The 27,930-nt window shown below is 39.6% G+C and overlaps 1 protein-coding gene across 4 annotated transcripts in view; it reads right to left on the bottom strand.

Moving 5' to 3' along the window:
* slc4a11 (solute carrier family 4 member 11) overlaps nucleotides 1-27,930 on the bottom strand; it is a 103,955-nt gene that overhangs the window by 61,813 nt on the left and 14,212 nt on the right. For 2 of the 4 annotated variants that reach the window (XM_063498169.1, XM_063498170.1), the window contains exon 1: nucleotides 11,293-11,451. The exons of the other annotated variants lie outside the window; for them this stretch is intronic. In XM_063498169.1, coding sequence (XP_063354239.1) covers nucleotides 11,293-11,329 — 37 coding nt within the window. In that variant the 5' untranslated portion in view covers nucleotides 11,330-11,451. Of the gene's footprint in view, nucleotides 1-11,292; nucleotides 11,452-27,930 lie in introns of those variants that run through there. 4 annotated transcript variants of the gene reach the window in all.

Genomic DNA, 27,930 nt, shown 5'->3' with positions numbered 1-27,930 from the left:
CCATCCTACTGAAGTGTGACACAATCTAAAAAAAGCTAAAGCAGGATGAATATATTGTTAGTAAGAAAAGTATCAGCGGGTGAAGTCGGGTGGAGCTTAAATAATGCCCATTACCATTAATCCCCTTTTAAAAGAAGCACCAGCAGCAGGACACAAATACTAATATGAAGCAATCCCCAAAGCTTGAAAAGTTGAATTAACATTTCATGAGAGATAAGTTCAAGTCTGCAATTTTACATAACATCATTACCACTTCACATTTACTTTGTTCCATTTATACTCACTCAATTCATGCCCCAACTGTTTTAGTTCACTCATACTTCATTACATTTACATGTGCACAATAGTGACATACTGAGGGGTAACAGGCTGGCTACTCAGTGTCAGAAATAGATTATTTCTCTAGCAGGGAGAAGGTAGGCAGTGCACCACTAAAAGGAAGGAGATACCAACACATCTTAAGATGCCTCCATATGTTGGCTACAGGTATTTAATGAACTGCAAGGGACTGATGCATTCTCCGCACAGTTGTGCATGACTTTATAGGTAAGGATCACTCGTTATTCTAATCTGGTACAGATGCTGCCTTTATTCCTGTCTTGATGTGAATTCAAAATGCTTCAAGACAAGAGGAAGTCAACTTATACGACCCTTTATGTGTCTATAAACTGAGGCAACCCTTTTGTCCATATAAACTGAGCTAACATTCCTCTACATGTAGGTTGATATATTGTACAGCTGTGTGCTGCAGGTACATGCAAAACAAATGCCAGAACCCCCAGGAGGGACAACCCTGGAATTTACAGGAGAGGTGAGGCTGAAAGTCTTAAGTGAAGAGGGCAAGAGATTAAAAGGAGCTCCTGCTGCGTTAATATGGGAATCTACGAGGCCTGGGCCAGCACAGGAGAGGAGGCCGGGCCTTTTGTTGGCTAATTGTGCCCACAGGCTCTTCTGGCACCCGTCCTCTGGATCTGTGGTCGCTGAGAGAGCCCAGGCAGAGAGGGAATTCCTCCCGACGCTCTGCTCCGGGCAAACAAGCTTGATCATATACACATTTTAAACAACATGCCAACATTTTGCCTCTCTTTTTTTACATTTTCAACAAATTTAAAAAACTTAAGCCAGCAGACTTTTTACATACACATTGTAAATGATAATTTCCTGTATATGCTGGCATTTTGCTTTCCAAGTGAAGTGGTGGCATGCAGGTAAGAAAGCACAATGATGCATTTTGCATTTTTAAACCATACTGGAAGCATAAACTTTGATGTATCTCTTTATTTCATTAAGGTGAAGTTCATTTCAATATGAGCCCTTAGTTGTCAGGTAGACTTTTATTTTCGTAACACAGGGAACAGTTTCATGACATTCTTTGAAATTTCACTTATGAACTTTCTCAATCTACTCTTCTACAGCTCCCATATGTTTCTTATATAGACTATAGATGACCCCATTGAAAAAAAGGGCTGAAAGCAGTCAGTCCAGCTAACTTTGCATATGGCAGAGAGCCTAAGAGTACAGCACTAGTGTGCTCATTCAAACACCATCATTCTATTTCAATTGGTGCTCTTTGACAGCAAAACTGCAGTTTCAGTGGCTATATTAGTAATGTGAGAAGCCACAGCAGCATTCTACAAGGAGTATAAGCGGCTGCAGTAAACGCAGAGCCATTTAAGACAACTACAAGGCATAGAGGAGTTTCAAACCAAATGTCATTTGCGTGACGTAATATGTGAAGAAACATGATTTGGCTTGATAATTAAACTCATCGCAACTTTACAAGGTCACAGTCAAGTTCAATCCCAGCTCCATCAGGACAGGTCCTTTCTGGTCTCTCACCAGATTCACACACTCACACTGTGAGTGCAATATTCCACTCAGCTGTCAGCTTCACCCGTCAACAAAAGCCTTCATGCAGTTTTCCCCACACAGGAGCCACAAACCGAGTCAATAAAATCTTTCCAGAGGGAACGCATTTACTGTATATGTAAGGTTGCAATTTTCAATGAATTTTCAAAATCTGAATATTTATCCCGGTGGGGGATAAATAGTTGGAGCTTCTATACTTTAAGGTTTTCTGTGTTATATTAAACTTATTACCAGTAATACAACACAAAAATGTAAGGATCTAAGTCAATATTTAGACTGAATATTTAGACTGAATGTCTAATCATTTCACCACATATATATTATGGAGGAGATTTCATAATTACGTACATGTTTACCAGTACTGATTCGGCAAGCTTCTACTGCACAGCTGTCCAGGCGGTATCCTGGATAAATCACATTATTTGATGTTTTTGTCCAATGGACCTTGAAATACAATGAGTCACATCAGAAGAAAAAAAATATCTCTTTTCTTTTGGTTTCCTTGAAAGAGATTGGTAGAAATCGTTATTCAAACTGAAGGATATAATGGTCTTCATGTTTCCATCAAGCTCTCTCTGTTGTGTTTCACTAAGTCATGCTCCTACTCTAAAAAAATAAATAAATAAATTCAAAGGCATTTTAGTTGCTACACTGACAAGTGATCGAAAAAAAAAAATCACAACTATCACATTTAAGTTTGAAGACTTCTTTCTGTATCTTCTTGCAGCTCTAGATCCAGATTTCTTCACATCAAGTTATACTTTTCTAAATATTATAAACATTAAAAATATGATGATTTGGTTAAGGAGAAGACATGCTGGCTCTGCTGCAGACAGCTGTGTCCTCAGGCTCTTGTCTGACGTTGATGATGTCATAACAGACCCTTGACTGCGAGGCTCGCTACGGCCAAGCTGTCTGGCAAGCAGGTGGACTGTGGCTGTGCTGATGCTGGACAGCAGTGTGCGTGGGTGCACTCAGCCATATGCTCTTGATGTGCGTGTGTCTTTATATGTATCTGTTCCAGCACCTTTTCACATTAATAAATTAAGATCTATAAATTGTCTTTTTGCTTCGGGGAATCTACAGGTGTTTTCATTTTGTGTATGTGTGTGTATAAGTGACTCGCCTTGAGTACCATTTGTTCACATGTAAATTTAGCAAAAGAATATGTTGAAAGCAGAGTTACTTCAGGCTAATTTGCAGCAAAACAAAATGTTCAAGAAACATTTCCTGTGTTTAGAAATAAAGAAATTAACCTGACGAAGCTAGCAACAACAAAATACAATTTTGCAAATGAAAACTCAATTAAATTTATTTTGAATAATTAGTAGTAGTAATTGAGTTTTCTCACACACACACACACACACACACACACACACACACACTTGAATTGAATATTTAACTCTTGGTGTAAGGTCTGTGGACCGAAAAGCTGTGTAGTAATCCTCTGGTCCTTTCACCAGAGAGGGATTGATGGTTACAGTGAGCTGGCTGGTGTGGGTTCACATACTCTGCGGCGTGGCAGAACAAGACATCGTGACTGAGGTTAGGCACAGGAAGAATCTACAGCCTAAACCTCTCCACCATTTCATCATTATTTCACCTCGTTTCCTCTTTCTGTCCATCCACCATTTGTTGCTACATCTCATTTTCCATTTTCACATTTTCTCTCTCCTTTTCTTTCTTCTCTGCATTTTCACCTGATTTCCTGGTATAGGATTAAGCTCAGGTGCTGCAGCACAGACACCCTGTGTGTGTTTATAGGAAGCCAGGCAGTGAATGAGAAAGTTAGTGACTGAGGATGTAGTTCCAATATATAAACAAACACACACACACCAGCCAACCACTCGCTGCAGAAATTGGCTGCCTCGATTTTCATAGAAGGGGGGAATGAGAAAAAAAAAAAAAAAGGGCCAGTGCTCGGGGATTCCTGCTAATTGCTTGCACATTCCCTTCTTCCTCTGGCTCGATTAAAGCCAGGCCACCATCTCCCTTTCAAGTCTGCTGTTCTCCACACAGCCATGTAGGCTGCTCAAGCCTGCCCACTATCCGACATCATATCTCATTGCCTTTCATTTGTGGTGTTCCCCCACGGAACTACTCTGACAGTTTCAGACTTAATCAACGTGAAGCAGCAAAAGAGAAAAAGTCCATTACATTATATATGTAACATTCTTTCAGTTTACTTACATCAAGTCTCGTCATGTTTACACAGTATTGTGTGAAATAATATTATATTTTAGATATTTTACCTATTTTACCTACACTTGGCATTTTAGTGGGTAAAGTGTAAAATTGAATGGCTGTTTTAATTAAATAAGCCTTTAAAGCTGTCAGTTCACCTCCCCCCCCCCCTCGGCTGGCCCCGGTGAGAATCAAACCACTAACCTGAGCAGTGTCAGTGGCCTGCCCTGCTCTGCTCACTAGCTGTCTCTTTGCTTAGCTCAATTGCATCCTGCAACACATTGACAGAATTTAAATTATGCAACCTTGGATCCGCATTGTTCTCCTCAATATTTTTTATGCCATTACTCATTTCTAGCCATCTCATTTAATCCTCCATCTGACACTCAATGTAGATTGGGTTTGTGTAGTCCTCTGTACGTTTTATTTCTTTAGCTTTCTTCATTGCAATGCTGTGAGACCTTTTGCTCTTCTCATTTTCTTGTTATGCTTCTATACGTCTCTGAAAAAGTGCTTGCCATTAAGTAACAGTCCAAGTTTATTTACAGCTTAGGCAGATCCCGCTATAGATACTATATGTGCAAAAATAACGACGCAATTTTGGTGCTGCAGCACCCAGCCTTTGTGACTTATACTGTTGCAAGGACAAAAAGGACATTAGACACAGGGGTGAAGGAAGTGTGCAAAAGAATTCCAAGTGTAATCTCTGCATTTAACAGCTGTATGCAAACAGCAGCATGGCACAACTAACCTCAGCGTGAGCAGGAAGGAGGAAACTATCTGCAGTACTTATTGTGATGCAACCTATTTCTGCAGTTCTCTATACATCCTGTCTCAGCTGTGTGGGTCATACATGACAGGACATTCGCTTGTGTGTGTGCACATGTATAGGTATCATTCAAATTATAATATAGTGAAAATAAACATTCAATCTAGCTTCCTTGCAAGCCTACAATACAGCTTTGCGTATATAATGCTACTTTTTAGCATGCTGATGTTTTTGCTCACTCACATCAAAAGGGAAGGTTTACAATCAATGTTCAGGAATTCATCAACATGGGTATCTTTAGTAATTATTCCAAGATGTCTTTGTTGGAGAAGGGGCGTACATATCAAGAGGAGGGGAGGCGCAGTATAGCAGCATTTCTACAAGTTGGTTCTGTTTTGTTTGCTGGTTTTAAATTAAATTCACTGCAAAGGAGAAAATACCCTGCACAGTACAAGCTGTTCTGTGCTGCGAAGCCTGTGCCGTCTTGGTTGAATATACAAAAGTGATAATAAATGGGAACTGAAATAAATGCCTCGGCCATGCTCAGTACTGCTTCCTGTGTTTATAACCTGAAAATATCTCTGCATATGCAGAATGTGCAGGCAGCGGTACCAGAAGGGTTTGTTCCAGAAGCTACCAGAAGTCATACTGTTATTACTCATACTATTATTAGTTGTAACAGTATGAGTAGTGTTAACTAATCATGTTTTAGTGAGCTTTGACTACATGCAGGGAAATGAAAAATGAAAAAAAGCTTTGGCCAGAATGTTGTTGCATTTTGCTAGCGTGTATCTGCATTCTTGCCCGACTCTAAACAAAGACCAGCACTTGGGACAAGATATCGATTATCTGTTAGTCTGAAAACTGCTAAATTGTCTGTGTTATGACATGTGGACTAATCCTCTGTTTTCCGTGTATGTGTGTACAGTCTGAAGATTGTCAGCACCAACACCAAAGATGGGAGGAGACTGCCAGTTCTGTTTTTTCTATTTTCGAAATTAAAAAAAAGAAACAGCTCTATACAAACATGTGGGAGATGATGGCAGCTGACAACTGGCTTTTTTTCTGAGTTAAAAGCATCTATTGTGTTTTGAATGAGATTAAGTCATGCACTCTGTGTTAAAAGTGGATCAAATCTGCACTAAAGAGCTGTTAATATCATCTTTGACTTTCACTCTCTGAAAGCCACTTAAACATCATCATGAATCCAAACATGCAATCTGCTACTAAAAACAAAGAATACTTGAGTAGAGGAACAAGGGCTTTACATCCATTTTTGAGAATAAAATGAGACTTCCCCATAATTGCCAACGCCTGCGAGACTTCCCGTCTTTATAATCAGGGTTAAAAATATCTACAAATGGTATAAGTAGATTCAGCTTCACTTGATATGCAGCACACTAGTATTTACACCCATTTTTATCTGAACATTGAAAAAAACTCTTAAGAGATCTTTTTCATACTTCCACATCTGGGCTGCTATAAAGCAGTGAGGACATGTGAAATTAAAAGGTCTGCAATCGTAACATGAAAAATACCATGTTGGGACTACAGGGCTTTTTTTGTACAGTGCTAATGAAGCTAATAGACACAGCTGCCTAAATAGCTTGTAAATTCCACATTAAGGTCCTCCCTAATGTGGAATTTACAAGCTAGCAGACTAGATTTAGTTCATGTAGCATGTTGCGCCTACTATAAAAAACACAACACAACGAAATTCAAAGCTTCAAAGCATCAGTCAAAAATCTCAATTTGACTCAGATTCTTTATATTTGATATATTTATTTATATATATTTGAAAAATTATAGTGAATGACCATATCTTATCATATCTGACTGCTTATATTTTGATTTGTGGAGGTGAGGGCTGGACTAATAGACTAGATTTTGTTAACAAGCATAGTAAGGTTGCTTTATTCACTACTGTTTGGCTCGACGCTTTTAAGATATATACGAGTACTTGAGTGTTTTATTTGTCCTTTTCAGGTCTCGTAACCCAATTTAGTGAACTGATGTTTGGCTAACGACATCACTTAAGTGAGTAATTTAATTTAGATGTTAAAAGGAATGCAACAGAGCTTGTGTTAAAGTATCAATATGTTCTGCTCCTTAGACCTTAAGTCCACATTTGAAAATATACACCCTATAACTTAGCTTAGTCCTGACCTTAAAGGACCAAATTCAAAGAAGGCTGTCAGAGGGTTTTGCTACATACAGTACAACAAAATTAATTAAAAGAAAAAAAACAACAACAACAAAAGAAGAATTTGGTCGGTTGCTGTTAAACACTTCCGCAAAGGCAAGTCAAGGTAAAATTACATCATCAGTGTTGCCTCACTGTTAAAAAATTATTGCAAGCTAGACCATTGGTCTTGTTGGAGGATACCACTAAATTCTTTTTTGTTTCAACTTTTCTTTTTTGCCTTTTTTAAACCACAAGATCTAGTTTAAATGGGTATTTAGTATTTAATTTAAAACCCATTATGCTGTAGAAAATGTAATGGCCAAGAGGTGTGAGGTGCACCTGATTAATTTGAAAACGCAGTAAGGTGCTAGGCCACACCTGGTACCACATCTCATTTTGTAATGTTGGTCTGAAAATAGCAAGCTTTGTTAAAAAGTAAAGAATAAAAGAAAAAATAAAAATCTCACAAAAGCCACACAGATTAAAATTGCAAGAAAATATAAAATCTGCAATACAGATTTTAAAGTCATTAATTTTTCCCTGATTGTTTCCAAACTGCAAAAATATCCATTATAGCATTTTCTAATCTCAATCTAAGTATAGTAAATGTCAGCAGTGAAGTTCTCTTAGCTTTCTTAATACTACTTTTAATGGCAAACAGAGTTTTTTAGCTTTCTATTTTCCAGTTATATATTATTTCCATTTCATTTTGATTTTTGTTTTTAATATTTAGCTTTTATTAGTCTTTGAAATTACAAAGAGTGTAAGGTAATTTGTCAAGGACAAAGATTAAGAAATGACAATAGATATTAGAATACAACACCTGAAGACAGCTGACCAACAGTGATGTATATATTTTAGTATAAATAAAAAATATCATCTTCTTCCCCCAAAAATGCACACCTACCCATTGTACAGTTCTGCAAACGTGCATGCATATTTTATGGAATTTAACATGCACGTAAAAGGAGCGTATATACGTGTGTGTGTGTGTGTGTGTGTGTGTGTGTGTGTGTGTGTGTGTGTGTGTGTGTGTATAAACTAACAAATGTATGTAGATGCATGTAGATAAGATGAATTGTGTATATAATTATGTGGAGTGCGTGAACATTATCTGACATAACTGGTATGCGAGTGTACTTTAGTGTGTGCAAATACACCGAGCGTGCGTGAATTTTCAAACGATGCCTATGTGTGACAGCGCTGCATGTGTGGCTGTCTTGTCGTGTCTTGCAAGGACGTGTTTTTGTGACATTTCAGTGCTTGTGCGTATTAGTATTTGTATGTGTGGTACTGTATAATAATTTGTATGTGTGTGTCAATGTGTGTTTCTCCTCTGCCCAGATGGCTGTGCTCAGAGGCTGGAGCTTCTGAGATCTGTTGCCAGCGGTGAATACTGATCAGAGATCACTGTCACATCTACAGCACAAACACGCACGCATGCACACAGGAACACGTCATCCATCTTCTTCCCCACACACCTCCACTTCCACATGGTCGAACTACTAATTCACACATCCACTGTGTGTCCTCCATGCTGATATCTTCTGGCACTGCAGGTCACGGATGCAACACTGATTATCTGACTCTGTCCCACCTGAAGATCGACACCCTACCAGCATGACTCGAGGTTGAGTTTTAAGTCACGGTTATTTGTGTTAAAATGAACTGTTTAAAAACACAGCAGACATGAGCATTTCCCTGTGAAGGCTGGACTTACAGGTCTTATAATTTGTTTTGCAAATCAACTGCAACGTTTTTATTCATTCAAAACAAGTCACATATTAATGGTGTACTTAATTTATCATAATGCAAATATGCTGAGCTTCTGTTCTAAAATACGCCAACATATTTTAAGCTTCCGCTGGCTGAAATGATGCTTGTAATTTACTAACAAAAACATTTATTTAGTATTCCAAAAGTCACATAAGAAACAAAGAGGATGATTTTCAATGGAACTTGCATACTGCATGCATATTGCTTTTGCTTGAAGAGTAGCATGTTGGGTTGTCTCAACCACTGTATTGGTCACGGACCAAATTATTAACTGAAAAAAGTCTACAGAATACCTTTTAATAAAAATACTTTTTAACTGCTGTTCTTTTTGTGTAAATCAAAGTATTCCTGCACAAATTAAAAAATAAAAAACTATAATACATTTCAATTTAAATCCTCACCGTCATATCCGTCATCATTGCACCATTCTGCATGCTGTTAGACTGCACTCCTACAAGCTGCAGGAATTTGCTAGCGTGTGATGAACAGGGAACAAAAATCAGTGAGGTTAAACTATGCCTCAGTATTGAAACCCACTGCAATATGTTCACACTGTGCAATTACATGTGGACGTTCTGTGGTAATTTACTACTCCATAAAGTAAAAAGAAATTTCTGAACTCTTTTATATAACCGTTTTTTTCAACTGTCAGCAGTTTGCCACTGATAATGACACAATCTGGGTGCTTACCCCAAACTACGCAGCAATAGAGCTTTGTTAATGCTCATATAAGACAAAAGCAATATAAAGGTCTGCAGTCAGCTTCAGACGAACATTATTTTGGACTCCATGTTCCTGTTAAGTATGCTGAGTTTTGCTGCATGGAACAGCTTGCTCTGCTTTATTCAAAAATACAGAGGGCAGTAAAGTGAGTGTGGAAAGCAAGAAAGAAAAATCCTCTGGAAAGGTAATTGTTGAGTCACCGGTGGAGCTAAATATCTGCTGTCACATTTCTGAACATGTACCTTTTTGACAGCATTTTTGATTCCCGACAGAGATCAATAATGCTACCAAATTTTTTATAAATGTACAGTTATGTTTAGAGGGGTTTTGTTTTATTAAAATCTGCTGTTAAAGCCAAGGTTACATTACACAACACACAAACGCAAAAGTAATTTCACATAAGCCATTACTATACCAGACATTTCTCCTATTAATACCCGCAATTTTTAAAAACCTCTTCCTCTCCCTAGTAAGAAATCTTTTGAATACCTTTATGTTCACACCACCAAATTGTTTTGCTGTAAGAATCAAATCTGCCCTCTCCGCCTCTAATCAGCTCCCAGGCAAATGGATGCAAATTATTCTTTAGAGGACAAGCCACAGCAGTGTCCATCACACCCCAGCACATACTCAGGGATGTAGTTACTGTGCAAAAAGCATGATGTTCACTCGTGTACGCACAAACACATATGTAGACACAAAACACATCTGAAGTGTGAAAAAAACAAAAATGAGCGCACCCCCCCCCAAAACCCCAACACAGCTATATAAATGCATTCTTACAAAATACTGTAGACTACAAACAAAAACACACTGATATACACACACTAACACACAGATTCCCCCACTTGTATTATCCTCAAAACATCCTATTCTCTCTCTCTCTCTCTAACACACACACACACACACACACACACACACACACACACACACACACACACACAGCCAGCATCCTGCTCCGTCTTCCCAGACAAAATGAAAGTGAAGCGGCAGCCGCATCACACCTCCAAATGGGCTATGGACTCTCAGAGGACTTTCAGTGAGGAGAGAACTCGCTGCTCTCCTGTGGCTGTCACCAACACTAATCTGTCATTCTTTATCTCACACACATAAACACGCGTTTCAAAAGACGCAAAAAAGAGAAAGAAAAACACATGCAGGCACTACACATGGATCCATGCACACACGCACACATGAATGCAAATGCACACAGTCTTACATTCATGAGCCCCACCAGTGCAACACTGAGAAAGTGCATTGTGATCCCAGGTTTCCTCTGCATGCCTTCTGTACATGCTCGACAGGTACACTGGCTTTCTATGGGTGGGTTTGCAATGCGATTGTTTCTCAAGGCTCAGTTCCTTAACTGATAATATACGACACAGGAACCTCTTGTGCCGCATACCAGACATAAACAAGTACAAGACAGAAACCCCCCCACAAATGCATACCAATACAAAAAGGCAACAAAAAAAAACAACATCTGCGATCGGTCTTCCAAAACCCCTCCTCCCCTCAGAAGAAAATAAAAATTGGATTTCTGTCACAAGTGGAACATTGCCACATTCCTAAGTACAAAGAAAGGGCAAACACGAAAACAAGTATGTACAGTAGAGCACATGCACAAAAACATCTGCCATCCCTCAGAGCAGAGGTGGAAGTGGGCTGCACATGTTTTGCACAAGGGGTTCTCAGGTTTCACTAGGTAGGGAACCCCAAGGTTCTCCCAGTGAACGATGTGTCGTGCACAGCTGAGAAGCAGCTTTCGGAGCTTTGATCCACTTACCCGAAGGCACAAAATGAAGAACTTTGTTGGTCTCCATAGCTGAGCAAGTGGTGGCGAATGCACACTTCCTCTCTCCAACCGCCCCCCCTCCCCCCAAGTCAACCCATCATGGTTGTGTTATCCTGTGCTGATGAGTGTGAGATCACCTCTGCTCCCTTGCTCTGCTCTGTTTCTGACTGCCTCTCAGACACATGCAGTGACTCAGCCCCACTCTGCCTGCCTACTCACTCACTTGTCTGGGTCCTAGTGCCTTCTTCTTTACTGCTTTACACCAGGCCCACCAGTCAGCGGCGTATGGCAGGGCATCATGCTGCAAGGCAAACCCAACATCAGGACACACCTCCTCAGCACAGTTCTCTTAACAATAACACGCAACAAGCCATCTTGTCAGCCATTTGTCCCTACACTTTCACAGAGCTTAAAATTCCCAAACTAGTTTCATTATGAATGTGAGATATTGCTTCACACTGACGTATGCATGTTCACTCACAGTGGCTGGTGTTATTAAACCAGCAGTGGAACAGTGATGCAACAAAACCATCATGCATTTTTGCTGTGTGATCATTTTGATAAACAAGCCAGTATTAAAGCTTTCTGCTATATTTGATTTCCTCAGTTTTTCACTAACAATAAAGTATATTAAAATCAGCTACAGCTATACAGATACACTAGTATCTATGGGGGATGCCTGTATTTACCCACCAGAACCCACATTTATAAATCTCTTTCTTTCATTTCTGTAGCATAAACACGCTAATACTGCTTTTTGCCAGTTCCAGTTTTCCTTCCAAGACATATAATTAACAGCATATAGAAACAACAATACAATTTAACTTTTCCCCCCAATGTGAAATATTATTTTCATAATAAATTAAGTACAACTTTTCAGGTTCCCCCTAACTGTAATTACAGGATCTTCTCTTACTAAAACACCTGAAAATAAAGTGCTCTGCTACTGGAAAGAGGTACAAATAAATGAAAAATGCTAGCTGATGCTAGCGTAAGTAAAGCCAGGTAAGGAAAAGGTATCCTGGTCATTCTGAACCTGACTGTTGCAACAAAAAAACAAAACAAAACATATGTAAAGACAGCCTTCTAAAGGTCAAGCTGAGTTCTAACTAATAATTTGTATATATTTTCCATGTTTTGAAGCAAAATACTATTCAGACATCAATGAATGTTCATATTTATATATCTATTTATATATAGACTCCATTAGATGTTGGATGGCTGGAAACTTTCTTCAACTAAATGAGGAGAAGACTGAAGTTCTTGTTTGTGCTCCTAAAAAATTTGTACCTAGTGTTATGGAAAACTTGGGTCCACTTGCTACATTTGCAAAACCGTCTATCAGGAGCCTTGGTGTTAGTATTGACTCAGCTCTGACTTTGGATGCCCATGTAAAATCTCTGGTTCGCTCCTGTTTTTATCACTTGAGAAACATTGCTAAGCTGAGTCTCATTGTATCGCGCTCCGAATTAGAAATTGTCATTCATGCATTTGTTTCATCTCGTCTGGATTATTGCAATTCTTTGTTTACTTGTTTATGTAAAGCCTCTTTGGAGCATCTGCAAGTTGTTCAGAACGCTGCTGCAAAGCTTCTGACCAAGTCCTCCAAGTTTTCCCATGTCACACCCCTGCTGATTCAGCTGCACTGGCTCCCCGTTAAATTCAGAATCCAGTTTAAGGTTTTGACCTTGACTTTCAGGGCTCTGCATGGACAAGCACCAACATATATAAGTGAACTTTTACATCCATACATTCCCAGCAGGTCCCTGAGGTCATGTGACCAGGGCTTGCTGGCTGTCCAACACACGAGGCTGAAAACAAAAGGCGACAAAGCTTTTGTAACTGTGGCCCCCAGATTGTGGAACTCTCTCCCTTTGAGCCTGAGATCTGTGGACTCAGTGGTCGCTTTTAAAAAACAGCTAAAAACTCATCTTTTTAAACTTGCTTTTGGTTGATTTTTATTTTTAGGTTTTAGCTTCTGTGAAGCACTTTGTGATTTTTATCTTGAAAGGTGCTATATAAATAAAGTTTTACTTACTTTTACTTACTTACTTCTATTTGTGTTTTCATTTACCAATATCAGCTTGCAAAGCTGAATGCAGATTACGATTTTTTAACATATCTGATCACATGCAAATGTACTGAGGTAGTTACAAAAATAATGAAAATACATTTAAAAAAAAAATCACCACACGGATTTGCAAATTATTCTCTTCATTTGTATAAACTGTATCCCTTAAAGTTTTTACTTCATTAATAGTTGGGCTTTATGAAAGAAATGGATGCATGTCATGCCCATCTCTGTCTTTGCATGTTTTCAATAAGTAGCTGCACTGTGTTTTAGCATTTTCTTCTATAGTTAAAAATCTCAGTTGCTACCCTGATCACATTTGACTCACAATTAATTTCGCCTTGGTGTGAAAGAAAAATGATGGAACAGATGTGACGATGATGGGAGTCAGAAGAAGAAAGCAATTGTGATAAAACAACTGAAGAACAAAAACTAGGGGCTTGTGGCTAGATAAAAAGACAGAGCCTGGGACTAGATTTGTGTTCACACCTCTTCATTCAGCAGCCCAGTCATCTTTGTCCAGAAAACAAGCTCCTGCTAAGAGTATGTGACCTTTCAGATCCCTGTTCAGCTGTAGATACTGAACTGTGGATAGACGTGCTTGCACATTTCAATTCAAAAGGCAATCAACCAAGCTCATTCCTTTCTTTTTATGAGAGTTGTTTTCACTCATGAGATTGTCCTCACAAGTTGCATACAGCTGAACTTGCAAGATAAAATCCTACTACTTACAAAAAAAACCCAACCAACCAAAAATAACTAAACATACATTGATTTCGATGAGGCTGCTGCCTCGGTTAAGGACAGCCTCCAAGAGACAGGACAACTTCTTGCTCATAGGACTCAAGTAGGGCTGGGTATCGTCACTGATTTCTAGAATCGATTCGATTCCGATTCACAAGGTCCCAAATCGATTCGATCCACGATTCGATTCAATTTGATTCGATTCAGGGAAATTTTGCCTCAGACAGTCAGAAATATTATAATTCAGATCATGCATCAGTACATTTCCATATTTTTATATCTATAAAAAGAAAGCTGACACTTGCGAGACTTTATCAAAAATGTAAACTGTAAATAAACTTTTATTGTTAACTCGCAACTCAGGAGTCCTGCGTGTGGATCCTCAAGGGCAACCCGTGACAGTAAGCATCACAGCAGATGCCTTTGTGTCAAAGTAGCTGAGGATAAAACACAGAAAAACATGAAGGCGATTTTCCTGGCCTGGGATTTTATAAAAATATTCTGCAGTAGATCAAAAACAAAAGAAAACCATTAATCAACATATGAACATTACCTGATGCTGCTGAAGTGAAGCAGAGCAAAGTTACAGAGGTTTTATTAGAGACACAGCTGAGCGTTTTATAATTTTGCATAATTTTAAAAAGTTTAAATTTGGTCAGTAGCCTATTGAACAGCAGAAATTATGTTTTCTTTTTCGAAGTAAGTAAAAGGAAAAAACAGCGGCCGACAGCGCTGTAAACAACGGTAGACTTGTGCGTAACAAGCAAGCGAATAATGCAGAAAACAGATTTTTAGATGGGAAACTGTTCCTGAAGTACACTGACAGAGAGAGCGAGCTCTGGAAACAAAACAGCAAAAGGAAGAGGGAATTCATGACGATGTTTATGTGAAGCGTAGTTTGGATCTTCTTTTGCTGCTGGTTCAGTCAATATTGTTTGGAGAGAGATAAAACCTGCAGCTTCAGAATCAGCGCAAAAAGGACGTAAACACAAAGCGCGGACCCGCCGAAACATCAGAATCAGTGAGCTGTCGGCTTTCAGCCCCGACCGTGTCCGTGCCGTCGTGTGAGAAAGGCGACATCTGACTGATTCTGATGCGTCGGCGGGTCCACGCTTTGTGTTTACGTCTTTGTGCAGAATCCGTGTACCTGCTCTCATTTACTGTTTTAGCTGTTTGGTGGTTGTTGAAATTTTGTGAGGTTTAACCTGAGATTCTGGCGTTTCGGACAAAATAAATTTATATAAAAAAAATCGATTAAGGATTTTAATGAATCGATATCACGTTACCCAAGCTAGAATCGATTTTAATCGATAATCAAAACCCACCCTAGACTCAAGCTAAAGTCACAGTGGAACAAATAAGGACGATCAAAAATCACATGGGATACGGCATGTTAAATACGATTGACTTCATTGGATGTCATCGTTCACATATCCACCCGAATTGAGGTAAACTGTTTAGTTGTGCTAATCCCACATGTATTGATTTTTAAGCTTACACTATTGCTTTTTCACTATATACAAATGTATGGCAGGTAACAGAATGAATGCACATAACATAAAACAGAAAAAGAAACATTTTTAAATTAAACATTTTAATGAGCAACTGAACTGAAAGTCCTGTTCAAAGTCTCTTTTCATCCCTGTGAACTTATCATTGTAACAAATGTAACAATGCTTATTAAAACTAGGATTTTTAATAAGGAAAAAAAATAGGGACTAGGAAAAAAACATTTAATTTGATTTTAATTTTATTAATCTGACAGAAACTACTGAATAATAATAATAAAAAAAATAAGAATTCTTACCGTGATGTAAATGTTCTTTGAAAGGTCAGTCATTTACATAAGTCTGCAAGTACAACATCCCTATGTGTGGTATGGCCAATGGGTCTGTTTTGCATAAGAACTGTTACACACAGTTAGGGCAAATGCGTCACTTTGTGAGCCAGAGCCCTTTCTCCCCAGAGGATAATTCGTGTTCTCACCAAACCCGTGTAGCACAGGTGTAAAGACATGTGTATTCTACTTAAACATCAATGTGCACAGCTACCTTACAGGCCTATTTTTGGTTATCAGTAAGAGCATATAAATGAAAACCTACAGTACATAAAAATAAGCTGGTAGTGTTTGGTACTTACAGCACCATGAAGACTTGCCCTCTTCCTGATTTATCAGTTTTTAACCATTTTTTTTACAATTGCATGTTTCCAATGAAACAAATTTTAATATCAGACAAAGATAACCTGAGTAAATTCAAAATACAATTTTTAAATGGTTTAATTTATTAATGGAGGGAAAAAAAACCTATCCAAACATACATGAACCAATGTGGAAAAAAAAAATAATAGTAACTGATTATTGCGGTTCATGCTGGCACAAAGTATTTGTGATGATTGGCAATGAGTCTTTCACATCAACAGGGAGGAATTTTGACCCATTTTTCTTTGCAGAATTGTTTTATTTTAGCCACTTTGGAAGGTTTGAGCATGAACAGCCTGTTTGTGGTCATGCCAAATCACCCCAACATGATTTAAGTCCGGACTTTAACAAGGCCACTCCAAAACCATTTCAAAACATTAATTTTGTATTTTGAGCCAATCAGATGTGGACTTGCTGGTGTGTTTTGGATCACTGTCCTGCTGCATAACACAGCTTGTGCTTGTGCTTCATGGTACAAACCGTTGGCCGGACATTCTCCTTCAGGATTTTGTGGTAGAGAGCAGAATTCATGGTTGTAACAATTACAGTAAGTTGTCCAGGTGCTGAACCAGCAAAGTAAGTCCACACTATCCCACTACTACCACTATATTTGACTGCTGATATGATGTGGTTGGTTTTAAGACAGACATAACAGAAATTTCAACTTTTGTCTGGTCAGTCCAAGGAATATTTTCCCAAAAGTCTTGGGGATCATCAAGATGTTTATTTTGGCAACTGCGAGACGAGCCTTTGTATTTGTGTTAAAATCAGCAGTGATTTTTGCCCTGGAACTCACCCAAAGATACAATTTTTGCTTAGTCTCCTTCTTATTGTTGTATCATGAACACTGACCATACCTAAGACAAGTGAGGCCTGCAGTACTTTAGATGTTGTGGCATCTTTTGTAACGCCCTGGATCTTTCGTTGTTGCGCTCTTGGAGTATGGCATTAAGTGTTGCTTTTTGCAATCCTTTACCTACTATCTATGTTTTTTCCCCACAGGTTCAATTTGAGTGATTTCTTGATTAAATGGGTCTGGAAGTAATCAGGCCTTTGTGTGGCTAGTGAACTCTGCTTAAAAAAAAAGAAAAGAAGAAAAAAGCTAATCATAGTTAATTCATGATTTAACTACAAGGGGGATTACTTTTTTTTTAGCATAAGGCCAGGTAGGTTTGTATAGCCGTTTTTTCCCTTAATAATTGAAAAGCATTCGAAAACTGTCTTGTATTTACTTGGGTTAAATTGGTCTTATGTATTCGATGTATTCGATGATCTGAACCACTGAAGTGTGCCTAAAATGGAAAATGTATGAAATCAGGAAAGAATCAGGAATACTTTTTTCATGGCACTGTATATGTCCTTAAAATGATCAAAAGTCTGAAGGTTCGATTTAGATTTGCTTCCATCTTTGTCACCAAAGTCAAATCTCATTAACATGGTGCCTCCTGGGTGCACCTGGGGTGTTTTGGGTACGGTGTCAAAATTAGATCAAATGAGTGGAAAGAAAAGAAAATATTTTAGATTAAGAAACAAACACCTGAAAACACAAAATCCATTTTTAGAGTTTTATTCTTGCTTTTCAGCTTCTCTGTTCTTACCATTGGTGAACCCGTTTTGATGTTGAGGGTCAGCTTTGTGCCTACAGCCACAATGTGATATAGGTCATGTCAGACTTGTCCCACGAGTTTTCTACAGGCCATGTTTTCTGCTTATTTGTTTTTGTAGCTCTTATGTAGTTCAGCAAACTTCTCACAGCTACACACCAATAAAGCTGCACTTCAAAGTACAATGGGTAAGAAAATCTAAACCTTTAATATGACTTATAACCTGTACAATTCAACTGAACAAACACCTTTTTATAACTGGGCAGAAATGTTAAGACTAGTTTTTAGCACACACCTGTCATCAGTTCCAGTGAGTTCATAAAAATCAAATAAAGTTAAATTGTTGCAGTAAGGACATTTACTCAGACATTTTACTCAGACAAACATAACGCTAAAAACTGATAAAAACCCTGAAAACCATAAATTTCACACCCAAGCCTCAACTCTTGCGGCCCGGTACCAAACGACTCACCGGTCCGTGGCCCGGGGGTTGGTGACCGCTGACCTAGACGAAACGCTATGGTCCACAAGATCAAAGGGAAAGTTATGTTAGGAAAATGATACAAAAGAATTTGTCAGGCATTGGAGATAACATGGAACACAGTGAAGACAGTCATGTGGAGAAAATATGGCACAACAGTGATATTACCAAGAACTGGAACCCAGAAGTTGCAGAAATTTTTTTGCAAGTCGTTATGTACTACATGCGACAATACATGCAACATTCTTCATATGTCAGACTATGGGGTGGGATGGCAAGACAGAAAGAATAGAACACAATAGAATAGAACTGAATAGACTCAAATACCAACTGTGAAACTCTGTGGTGGCAGCATCATGGAGTTTTAGTCAAAGTGGTGGCCTTTATGAACAATTCCAAATTGTCACATCTGGCACAAAACATTAACCCCTCTACTAGAAAGCTGACGACAATGATGAATTTCCCCTTTGGGCACAACAACAACCTAAAGCATATATCGTAATTAACAAAGGAATGGCTTCACCAGAAGAATCTTAAAGTTTCAGAATGGCTAGCCCCAAGGCAAATGAAAATATGGGGGGTGCCCAAAAGAGGCCTATCATCAGAGAAGTCCTTGCGATCTGAGATTTGGCATGCTTGTGCAAGGGAGAGTGGGAAACTGTGGCTGAGTTAAGATGTGCATAACCCAAAAAGACTAAATACAGCATCAAAGTCAAAAGAAACTTTCAAACTAATTATTTTGTGAGACTTCTGAAATGATTCATCTTTGTCTTATTTTATTACATCTGGGAAAACTGGCATTTTAAGAGAGGTTTTCAGGATTTTTAAATCCAATTTTGAAGCCCAGCTGATATTGGATTGATAATACCGATACTCGATACCAATACTGATTTTAACATTTGACGATTTAAAAATCTGATATCAGCCAATATTTCTTTTCTTCTGTCGAGAAACATGAATCAAACAGACTTGCCAACCATTTTTTAAGTGGAGTTATTACTTATTTATGCTCTGCCTGATTCTGCTCAGATCAGCTGGTGGTTGTGTTTGTGGTCTTCGAAACACGTGTTACCAACAGAATAAACTGTACTCCCTCTGGTGGACAAGCTATGCGATACTGATAGACTGGAAAATGGCCATTATCGACTCTACTCCTAGTCAAACTTTTAAAAAAGAATTTAACAGGCTGGCAGGAATCTCGGTGCATTTTTGTTAGACGCTTGCTGCTAGCCTCCTGTTGCAAACTGATTTTGACACTCACTCCACCCGACCTCCAATCTCCTTTTCACCTCATGGTATTTAAACTCATCATCCTTCACTACCACTGCTCCTTCCATCTTTACCTTTCCACCTGCTGCTCTCTAATTCACACACATATATATTTTGTCTTGCTTCTAATGACTTTCGTTCCTCTTCTCTCCAGGGCATACCTCTACCCGACCACGCTCTCTTCCACCTGCTCCCTACTCTCACTACAGATTACATGATCTGCAATATCATACTCCATGAAGACTCCTGCTTGACCCCATATGTCAACCTCGCCATCAATATCATAAACCAGGGGGGGCTTCGAGCCAATCCCTGATGCAATCCCTACCACCATCTTGAACCAGTCGTTTTTAAATGATGATTTAATCTAAAGGAAAAACAGCCCTCCAAACCTTACTGGCTCTATGTGAAAAAATAATTGCCCCCTAAACTTAATCACTGGTTGTGCCACCCTTGCCATCAAGAAGGGCAATCAAGTATTTGCAGTAACTTGCAAAGGTGGGGAGTGTTTCGTGTCGCTGAGGAAGAATTTGGCCCACTTTTCTTTCCTCCACTCTTACACAGCATGTCTCACCATTTCCCCTACAAACCATTTCTATCTTTTTTTTTACAAAATTCACTACCATCTGTTTTTAGATTAACCAGATAACCTAAACCCACTACCTGCATGTCTTAGGACAATGGGAGGAAGCTTGAGAACCCAGAGAGAACCCACTCAGACACGTGGAGAACATGCAAACTCCAATGACTGGAGGAAACAGTCTTAGATACTGGGACACACGGACACACAGAAAGAAAACATTTGCATTTACCATAGTGATAATCTGAAGGGTATCAAATGTTGGCAATTGATTTTGGTAAACTGTCAAACTAATATACAGTTGGTATAAGTATCTGCCTTCCTCCTGCGAATGTGAACATGGTTGCCTAAAGGCATTTATGAAAACCAGTTCTCAAAAATTCATATGCTTTCATTTCGTATTTGTATTGTTCAAATGTGCACAGTTTGTACTGCATTTACTCATTTTATTTCTGCAGTTTTTTTATTGTGTATTTTGGGACAAACGTTCACACCAATAATACTTACTATAATTATAGTATACTTATACATAGTATAGTACAGTATAGCATAGGCATTGTTATAGTGTAAAAGAAGCTGTTGTCAGCTCTTCTTCCTCTCACTCTCTCAGGTTATACCCTAGTTTCCAGCTGAGAGAGTGAAGTCAGGTCCAGTTCTCATTTCTGCTCAGAGTCACACATCTAGCAAAAATGCTGTCTCGCTTTACCAGCTAATTGGCATGAAAAGGTAGTTCCACCACACACCTAGAATGGGAACTCTCTGTGCAAGCCCTATCATCTGAAACTACAAATTTGTTTCATTTTTTTCACACAGAGAAGAATATGAAATGACCTGCAGCTACTCTCTGGCTAGTCATCAGCTGGTGCTATGACGATGAAGGTGGGAATGGCCTTCAGTAAGCTCACAGCTTGGTGTCTGTGTGTGCACGTGCATGTGCGCGTGTGTGTAATAGTGAGAGATGAATCACCATGTGTGAACCGCTTTAACCACTAAAAAGCAATAAGGTGAACAGAGTGAGTTTAGTGGTTAGGACTCCCAGCTCGTAACCACACGTACCTTTCTGCTGTCCTCTGCCAGAAAGCCATACCTACTAATCAAGTGTGAATTACAAAACACTGGCACTGCAAACAAACAACAAAGTGAATCCAAATGGCAGAATATTTAGAAAGTAGGAAACAGGTTAAAGCCGTTGTTACATGTGACAGTTTGTTCTGGATCCCAGTTGTGAGGTTTCTAACAATATTGAGATAATCAATGAAACGTATCCATCCTGAACTATATTGTAATACGCTTTCATCAGACAAAAACAAACAGTTAAGAGCATGTGGCATACACCTTATCTAAACAACAGAGCCGGAGCTGACTTAAGGTTTAACAAGTCCCACAGTGTAAACAGCAGAATGTCAACACAGTGGTTGTTTCATAAAGAAATATTTAACATGAGCTGAATAGTCTGAAGAGCAAAGAATTACAGTGGGAATAATGTTATTATTGGTATATCCATTATATCAAAAAGAAAGCCACAAAAACTCAAGCTCAAATAAATGATAAGATATTAAACTTAGCGTTCAGTGTCTTCATGAAGGACACTTTGGCACGTAGGAGTGACCAGGGATCCAACCACCACCTTTCTGATTAGCTGATAACCTGCTTTACTTCTTGGCTGCCTTGCACTTTGGTGCAAGGCAGCCAGCATCCCTGGTACCGGTCGGTTACAGAGATGACATGATGTTGGTGATGTTGTCTAAATTCACTCACAGACCTCTGTCTTGTATACAAGCTTTATAGTATCTTAGTATCTCAGCCATACACCTTGTGAAAAATCTGCTGGTATCTTGTTGAATTCAGCTGGCTAAACCCACAAAGAATCATGAATATGAGAAACAGCAGGACAAATTATGTGACTTATTTCTAAGTAATTTTCCCCATGCTGCACCACTATATCCAATCTAAGGGTTCCCCCACCTGCCAAATCCCCCTTTAACCCCTGAGAATATCCCCAATAAAATGGCATCTAGACTACTGCCCTATCCTATCCTAGGCTATAGTAAATTGAAGGTTTTCCTTCTTGTTGCCCCAAGTGGATGAAATTCGATTTTTATTTGTTTTTGCTCTTGAAACCGACAATTTCTCCTGAGGAGACTCCATGCTCTCACAATGTCCCAAATTAGCAAGAGTGACATTCTGGTGTCTGTGTTTTCATGCTCCCCACTGCAGGAGAGTGTCAGCTTGGAAACTGTTTTCTCTGACAGACTGAACCTAAAAAAAACTAAACAGGCATAGTCCTCAGATCAATCCATCAAGTAGAAATGACTTCTGCATAAATTATGCACATCTATAGGGAAGAAGATCATAGAGGTCTATCATTAAGCTGAATTTGATTCCTTCCGTTTCACAGAGTTGCCCTCAGATGAGTTTGCAATGTTCGAGTTTTTCCCAGTCGGCCCACTGCCTTGGACTGTGCGACTGCCTTTGTGCATCTTTCTGCTTCCTATTGGTGCAAAACCTGCTCAATTACCAGCTTTCTTCTCTATGTAGGTTAAGCCTTATGCTATGTTGGTCGACCAGTTGCTACAAACTATATCTCCATACCAAAGAGCAGATTTCGCTTGCTGACTGGACTTCGATGGAGTCCATTTTTAAATTGTACCAAGCCCAAAGCAGAATATGCAAGTACATAGCGTCGCACAATGAAAGCATATCCTTGCCTGCACTTTTGAAACATATTTAAAATGCTTCAATTGCTAACAGGGTGTGATAATAGTTCATTCACATTCCCATGACCCTGTCGCTGGTTTACCACTGTTCCTTCCCAGTCATCGGGCCATCACATTTTGGTCCTTGTCAGACTCACTCAAATAATTCCAGGATAACTGTAGAACCACTTTAAATTTAAAATATATGAATACAGCCAACAGTAAAATAAATGAGGTTCCATCATAGTTGCTCTCCCCGTGGTGAAAACCAGACACTATGACTGCTTTCCTAGATGCTGCTTTGACTACATCATTGGTGGGTGGAGGGAGATCATAGACCAGTAGAAGAGAGCCAAGGATCGGTCAGCGATCTCTCTTGGTCCTGTCACCAGGCAGCCATTTTCAGTAGGTGAATCTGCAAGAACTTTTCGGCTGCTATATTGTTAGTAGAAGATTTGGGTGCCAAATTAAGTGAATGATGGTGGAAAAATTTAAAATATTTTTGTGTAAAAGTTCTTTAAATGGTCTGTTATTTAAGGGTTAAAGGCTTTGTTACCTTTTGGATGTGCACACTTTTGTTTGAATCTCAAAAATCTGTTAATTTGTGCACATGAATTTTAGTTTTCTTTGTCAAGTATGACCATTTTGCTAGATACTGGAATATGCACACATACTAAGAAAGCCAGGCTGAAATTCTGTGACAACTGATTTGTAGTCTAGTATTGCACATGGCTGTTCTGCTGCATTTTATGCTGTGTCCTTTTGTCCTTGTGCCAGATGTCAGGATGTGGTGTACGACTCATTAGGATGCCAACTTGCCTCTGCATGGGGGTTAACGTTTTTCACTTGGCTTTTTAAAGCCTGATGGAAGATCCTGCTTTATAGAAGTCATGGGGTAAGATAGCTGCATCTGCAATAGTGTAGAAATAATGGTAATACTGCACAGCAAGTAATGATTCGCAAACAGCAACAGCTATTGCCTCAATGAGTCATCAATCAGTGAGGGAATCCTGCTCCCTCCTTTTGACTGGGAACAACCATCATTAGCAGCTGTGTGTGTGTGTGTGTGTGTGTGTGTGTGTGTGTGTGTGTGTGTGTGTGTGTGTGTGTGTCTACTGTAAGTATGCGTGCGCTTGTGCATTAACCACACCTCAGTGTCTGCATGTGTAGGCGTTGATCTTGTCTTTCTGTCTATGTGTAGGAGTCTATTTTGCCTTTCTGTTTGTATGCGTCTATTATCTAGTGTGGTTGTCAGCTTTTCCATGTGTGTTTATTAGGGGAGGTCCCTTTCTTTGTTGTTGTTGTTTATGCTGGCTGGCACAGGAAGAGAGACAGACCGTAATATTCATAATAACACTCGGGAATAAAGAACATTGCTGAAGGAAATGGAGAGAGAAAGAAGGAGAGGAAGACAAAGAAGATGAGGGTAGCAGCTGGTTCTCGTTACTCTGCTGCCCATACACTTCACTGCAGGAGCTATCAGTATATACAGTAGGCTCCAGCAATTCCCTCTCTATGGATACAAGTAACTGTGTGTGTGTGTGTGTGTGTGTGTGTGTGTGTGTGTGTGTGTGTGTGAGAATGTTCAGTAGCTGAAAGCATTGCCAAGGGGATGAGGTTATATTTCAGGTCACAAACTAGCTAGAGATTTAATTTGAAGAAGAACAACTTGATTATGTTCTCTCAGGCAAAAACAGCTTAAGGAAATATAACTAAGATGACACAGGTGAACACACACGAGCACATGTACACACACACAATGCATCCCACACTGACTTTACTTGCATGGGTTGCACAGGGATTTGGCAACTCATTTTTAGCTTTTTTAAAACATACGTTTATCCAAAAGAACTTTGTCTTCCACATTTTTTTTTGAAGTTCAATCACTAATAATCAGCCAGACTTACAAAACAGCCAGGATGCTGTTGTGGCAGTCTTTGATATCGTCTTGAGTCTATCACCCTGCAGCCCGACAGACTCTAGCATCACCATCTTGGACTGCAGGTGGCAATGGTTCTTCTTAAACCTCGACTAAACTTTCCACATCTACGAGTCCGTTATGGTTCAAGTGACGCATATTTTGTCATCAGATGGTGAATGTGAAGGAGTTTGTTTTTTTTGTGACTGCACAGACTGATCCGTGGAGAATTCACATTACAGTGCACCAATTATAGACACATCCCACGTGGCGGACTTCAGTAAAGTATAGTGCCAGGTCTCCAGTTGTCCATGTCAGTCTAACTAGAACCTGCAGCAGGTAGAGAATTGTTTCACAATGCTGAACACCAGCCTCACCAAGGTTGCAGAACAAGCACTAATCATAGCCCTACCACGCAACAAGAGACTCACTGGAAAGGCAGTTGAATATTATTTATTTGGCATCATGTATCTGGCAATGAAAATATTTACTAAGGAGCACTTAATAAAGGGTACCGTTTACTGTGCATGAGTCCATGCAGAGACATACCCCAATACTGCAACAAATAAAATTCAAATCTGCAGGTAACACTACAGTATCTGCATGCCCGAATTAATCCCAGCCTTCTTCATTCAGCTCCTCTCTTTAGAGCTCACCACAGCAGATCATCTGCATCCATCTCACCCTATACCAAGGGTCAGCAACCTTTAAGACCCAAAGAGCCATTTCGACCCGGTTTCCACGCAAAAGAAAACACTGGGAGCCGCAAATACTTTTTGACATCTAAAATGAAGATAACACTGTATATATTGTTTTTTACCTTTATGCTTTGTGTGAACAACTAAGGTGTGTTGCTTATGAAATCCATGAAGTGCTACAGAGAAAATTACATTTTATTTATGTAATTAACACATTTTGAACTCTTAAAGAAATATAACAAAAGGAAAGACACCCAGCTGAACTAAAATGATCCATGTAGCAAACAAAACCTGCTGTGAGCCGCCACCCTGATATCGCCTTTGGGGTTTTGGAGCCTTGACCAGCACTATGCTGCTAAAAAATGAAAAATAGAAATTTACAAAATTCTGCCTAAATATGTATTTTACCACGTTAATGTGTGTGGCGGGGCGTGGTCTGCAGCGCCGCTGCAGGGGAGGCGGACGCACCTGAGCGGCACCCACAATCACGCCTCGCCGCCTTAACGTCTGTGCCATCTATGCTGTTGTGTTGTTGTTGGTATGTGTCGGGCTGTGAGCTGAAAAGCTATAGCCGGCTGTATGTGTACAGCAACCGTGTGTGAAAAGTGGTCAATAAAGAGATGATGAAAAGCATGTTCATGCAAACATCGTCGGGTCTGCCGTGATATGTTTACAATGGGACTTCTGCTCCCGAACCTCTGTGCACAGCGTCTGCAAATTGGGACTGTACGAAGTCACTTTCATCTTTACGCAGGACTGTAAGCTGTCATCTGTGAGGCGCGAGCGGTGTTTGTTTTTAACATAGTTCACGGTGGAGAATAGCTGCTGACATAATGTGGATCCGAAGATCCATAATTGGCCTACCTGGGGTTGAAAGTCTCGATAAATGCATGGCGTTTCGGCGGGTACACCGGCTTCCGCGAGTGTGACGCTTATTTTGAGCGATGAAAAAATAATAAAATATAATTTTATTTTTATATCTCAATATCACAATAATCTTCCAATTTAGAACTACAAGTTAAAAAAGAACTAACATAAATAAAATACACTTCAGCTAAATACTTCTAATTTATTTTCCCAAGCCACACGGAGCCGCACTATACGGACTAAAGCACTAAAAAAACAGCACTCAACCTGAGCTGTTTTTTTTTATATATAGGACCAAATCACAACATTAGTCACTTCAAGCCACTTTATACCGAGAGAAAACACCAGCTATCAGAAAACCGCTATAAGGCAAGCACTTGGCGACAGTGCGAAGGAAAAACTCCCTCCCTGATGTATCCATTTATAATTCTGCCCCTCCTGGTCACTCCCAACACCTCCTATCCAGTCTTTTTGTCACTACCACAGTCTCCAAACTATACACATGTCCTTTCAATCTTGCTGTGGTCACACTGCTGTGTGCTGTGTTACTTGCTGACACTTTTCTCCACCTACTTACTCCATCCCGCCTGAACTCTCCTCTTCACCTCTCTTGTACACTGTCAGTTGCTTTGGATGGTTGACTGCAGGTATTTAAACGTATCCTCTATTCATTACATCCGCTCCTTCCATCTTCATCCCCCCCCCAATTTGCACACATCTATTCTGTCTTCTGAATTTCATTCCTGTACTTCCACCTGCTTCAGACTAGATGGACACTGACTGTTGCACTAGATGGCTGCCACTCCCATACAATGATGCAGCTGGGAGTCTCTTGTTTAACCGAGATTCTTCTTTAATGCCGTTGTCTGCAGATGGAGGTTCTGTCTCTAATTCTGCAGTCTTTACCTTATAATATAAAGCACCTTGAGACAGCTGATGTTGCTCTACATAAATAAAAGTGAACTAACACACATGGGTCCAGTGATACATCAAGTGAGGGTAAGATGCAGCTTAAAAGCTGACTTGCAACCTTGCACTGCAAAGGCTGATATGATCAGAGACAGGCAGTATATAGTTTGATAATATCATCTATGAGGACGGGAGAGAGCAGTTTGGGGAAATAACTTGAAGAAAATCACCTCCCAAGATCAACAGGAGTGAAAAACAAAATCCAAAACCCAGAAAAGTAGAGGCTAGGAAGACGCAAAAGAGAGGGAGACAGCATATCTGAAGGAGCTTTTAGAGTGACATCAGGAGCTGGGCATCATAGATGAGGAGAGCAGAGCAGATTTTCAATCATGGGTAGGTGAAAAGGAGAGAGGACATAGTTTTTCACTGCAACCTCTGTGAGTACACACAGTGTGCACTCGAGGAGAAAGCACTGAGCGTGAGGCTGCCAAAGAAGAATTGAACATGCAAAAAGCCAACTAAGTGTTCTACAAAAAGATTTATACTCAGCCCTGGACAGCCAGGGACCTAGGGACCCCACCACTACACAGTA

This window comes from Pelmatolapia mariae, linkage group LG16_19, assembly GCF_036321145.2.
Source record: "Pelmatolapia mariae isolate MD_Pm_ZW linkage group LG16_19, Pm_UMD_F_2, whole genome shotgun sequence".
In the NCBI taxonomy this organism is placed as follows: domain Eukaryota; kingdom Metazoa; phylum Chordata; class Actinopteri; order Cichliformes; family Cichlidae; genus Pelmatolapia; species Pelmatolapia mariae.
This window is presented reverse-complemented; position numbering and strand designations above follow the sequence as displayed.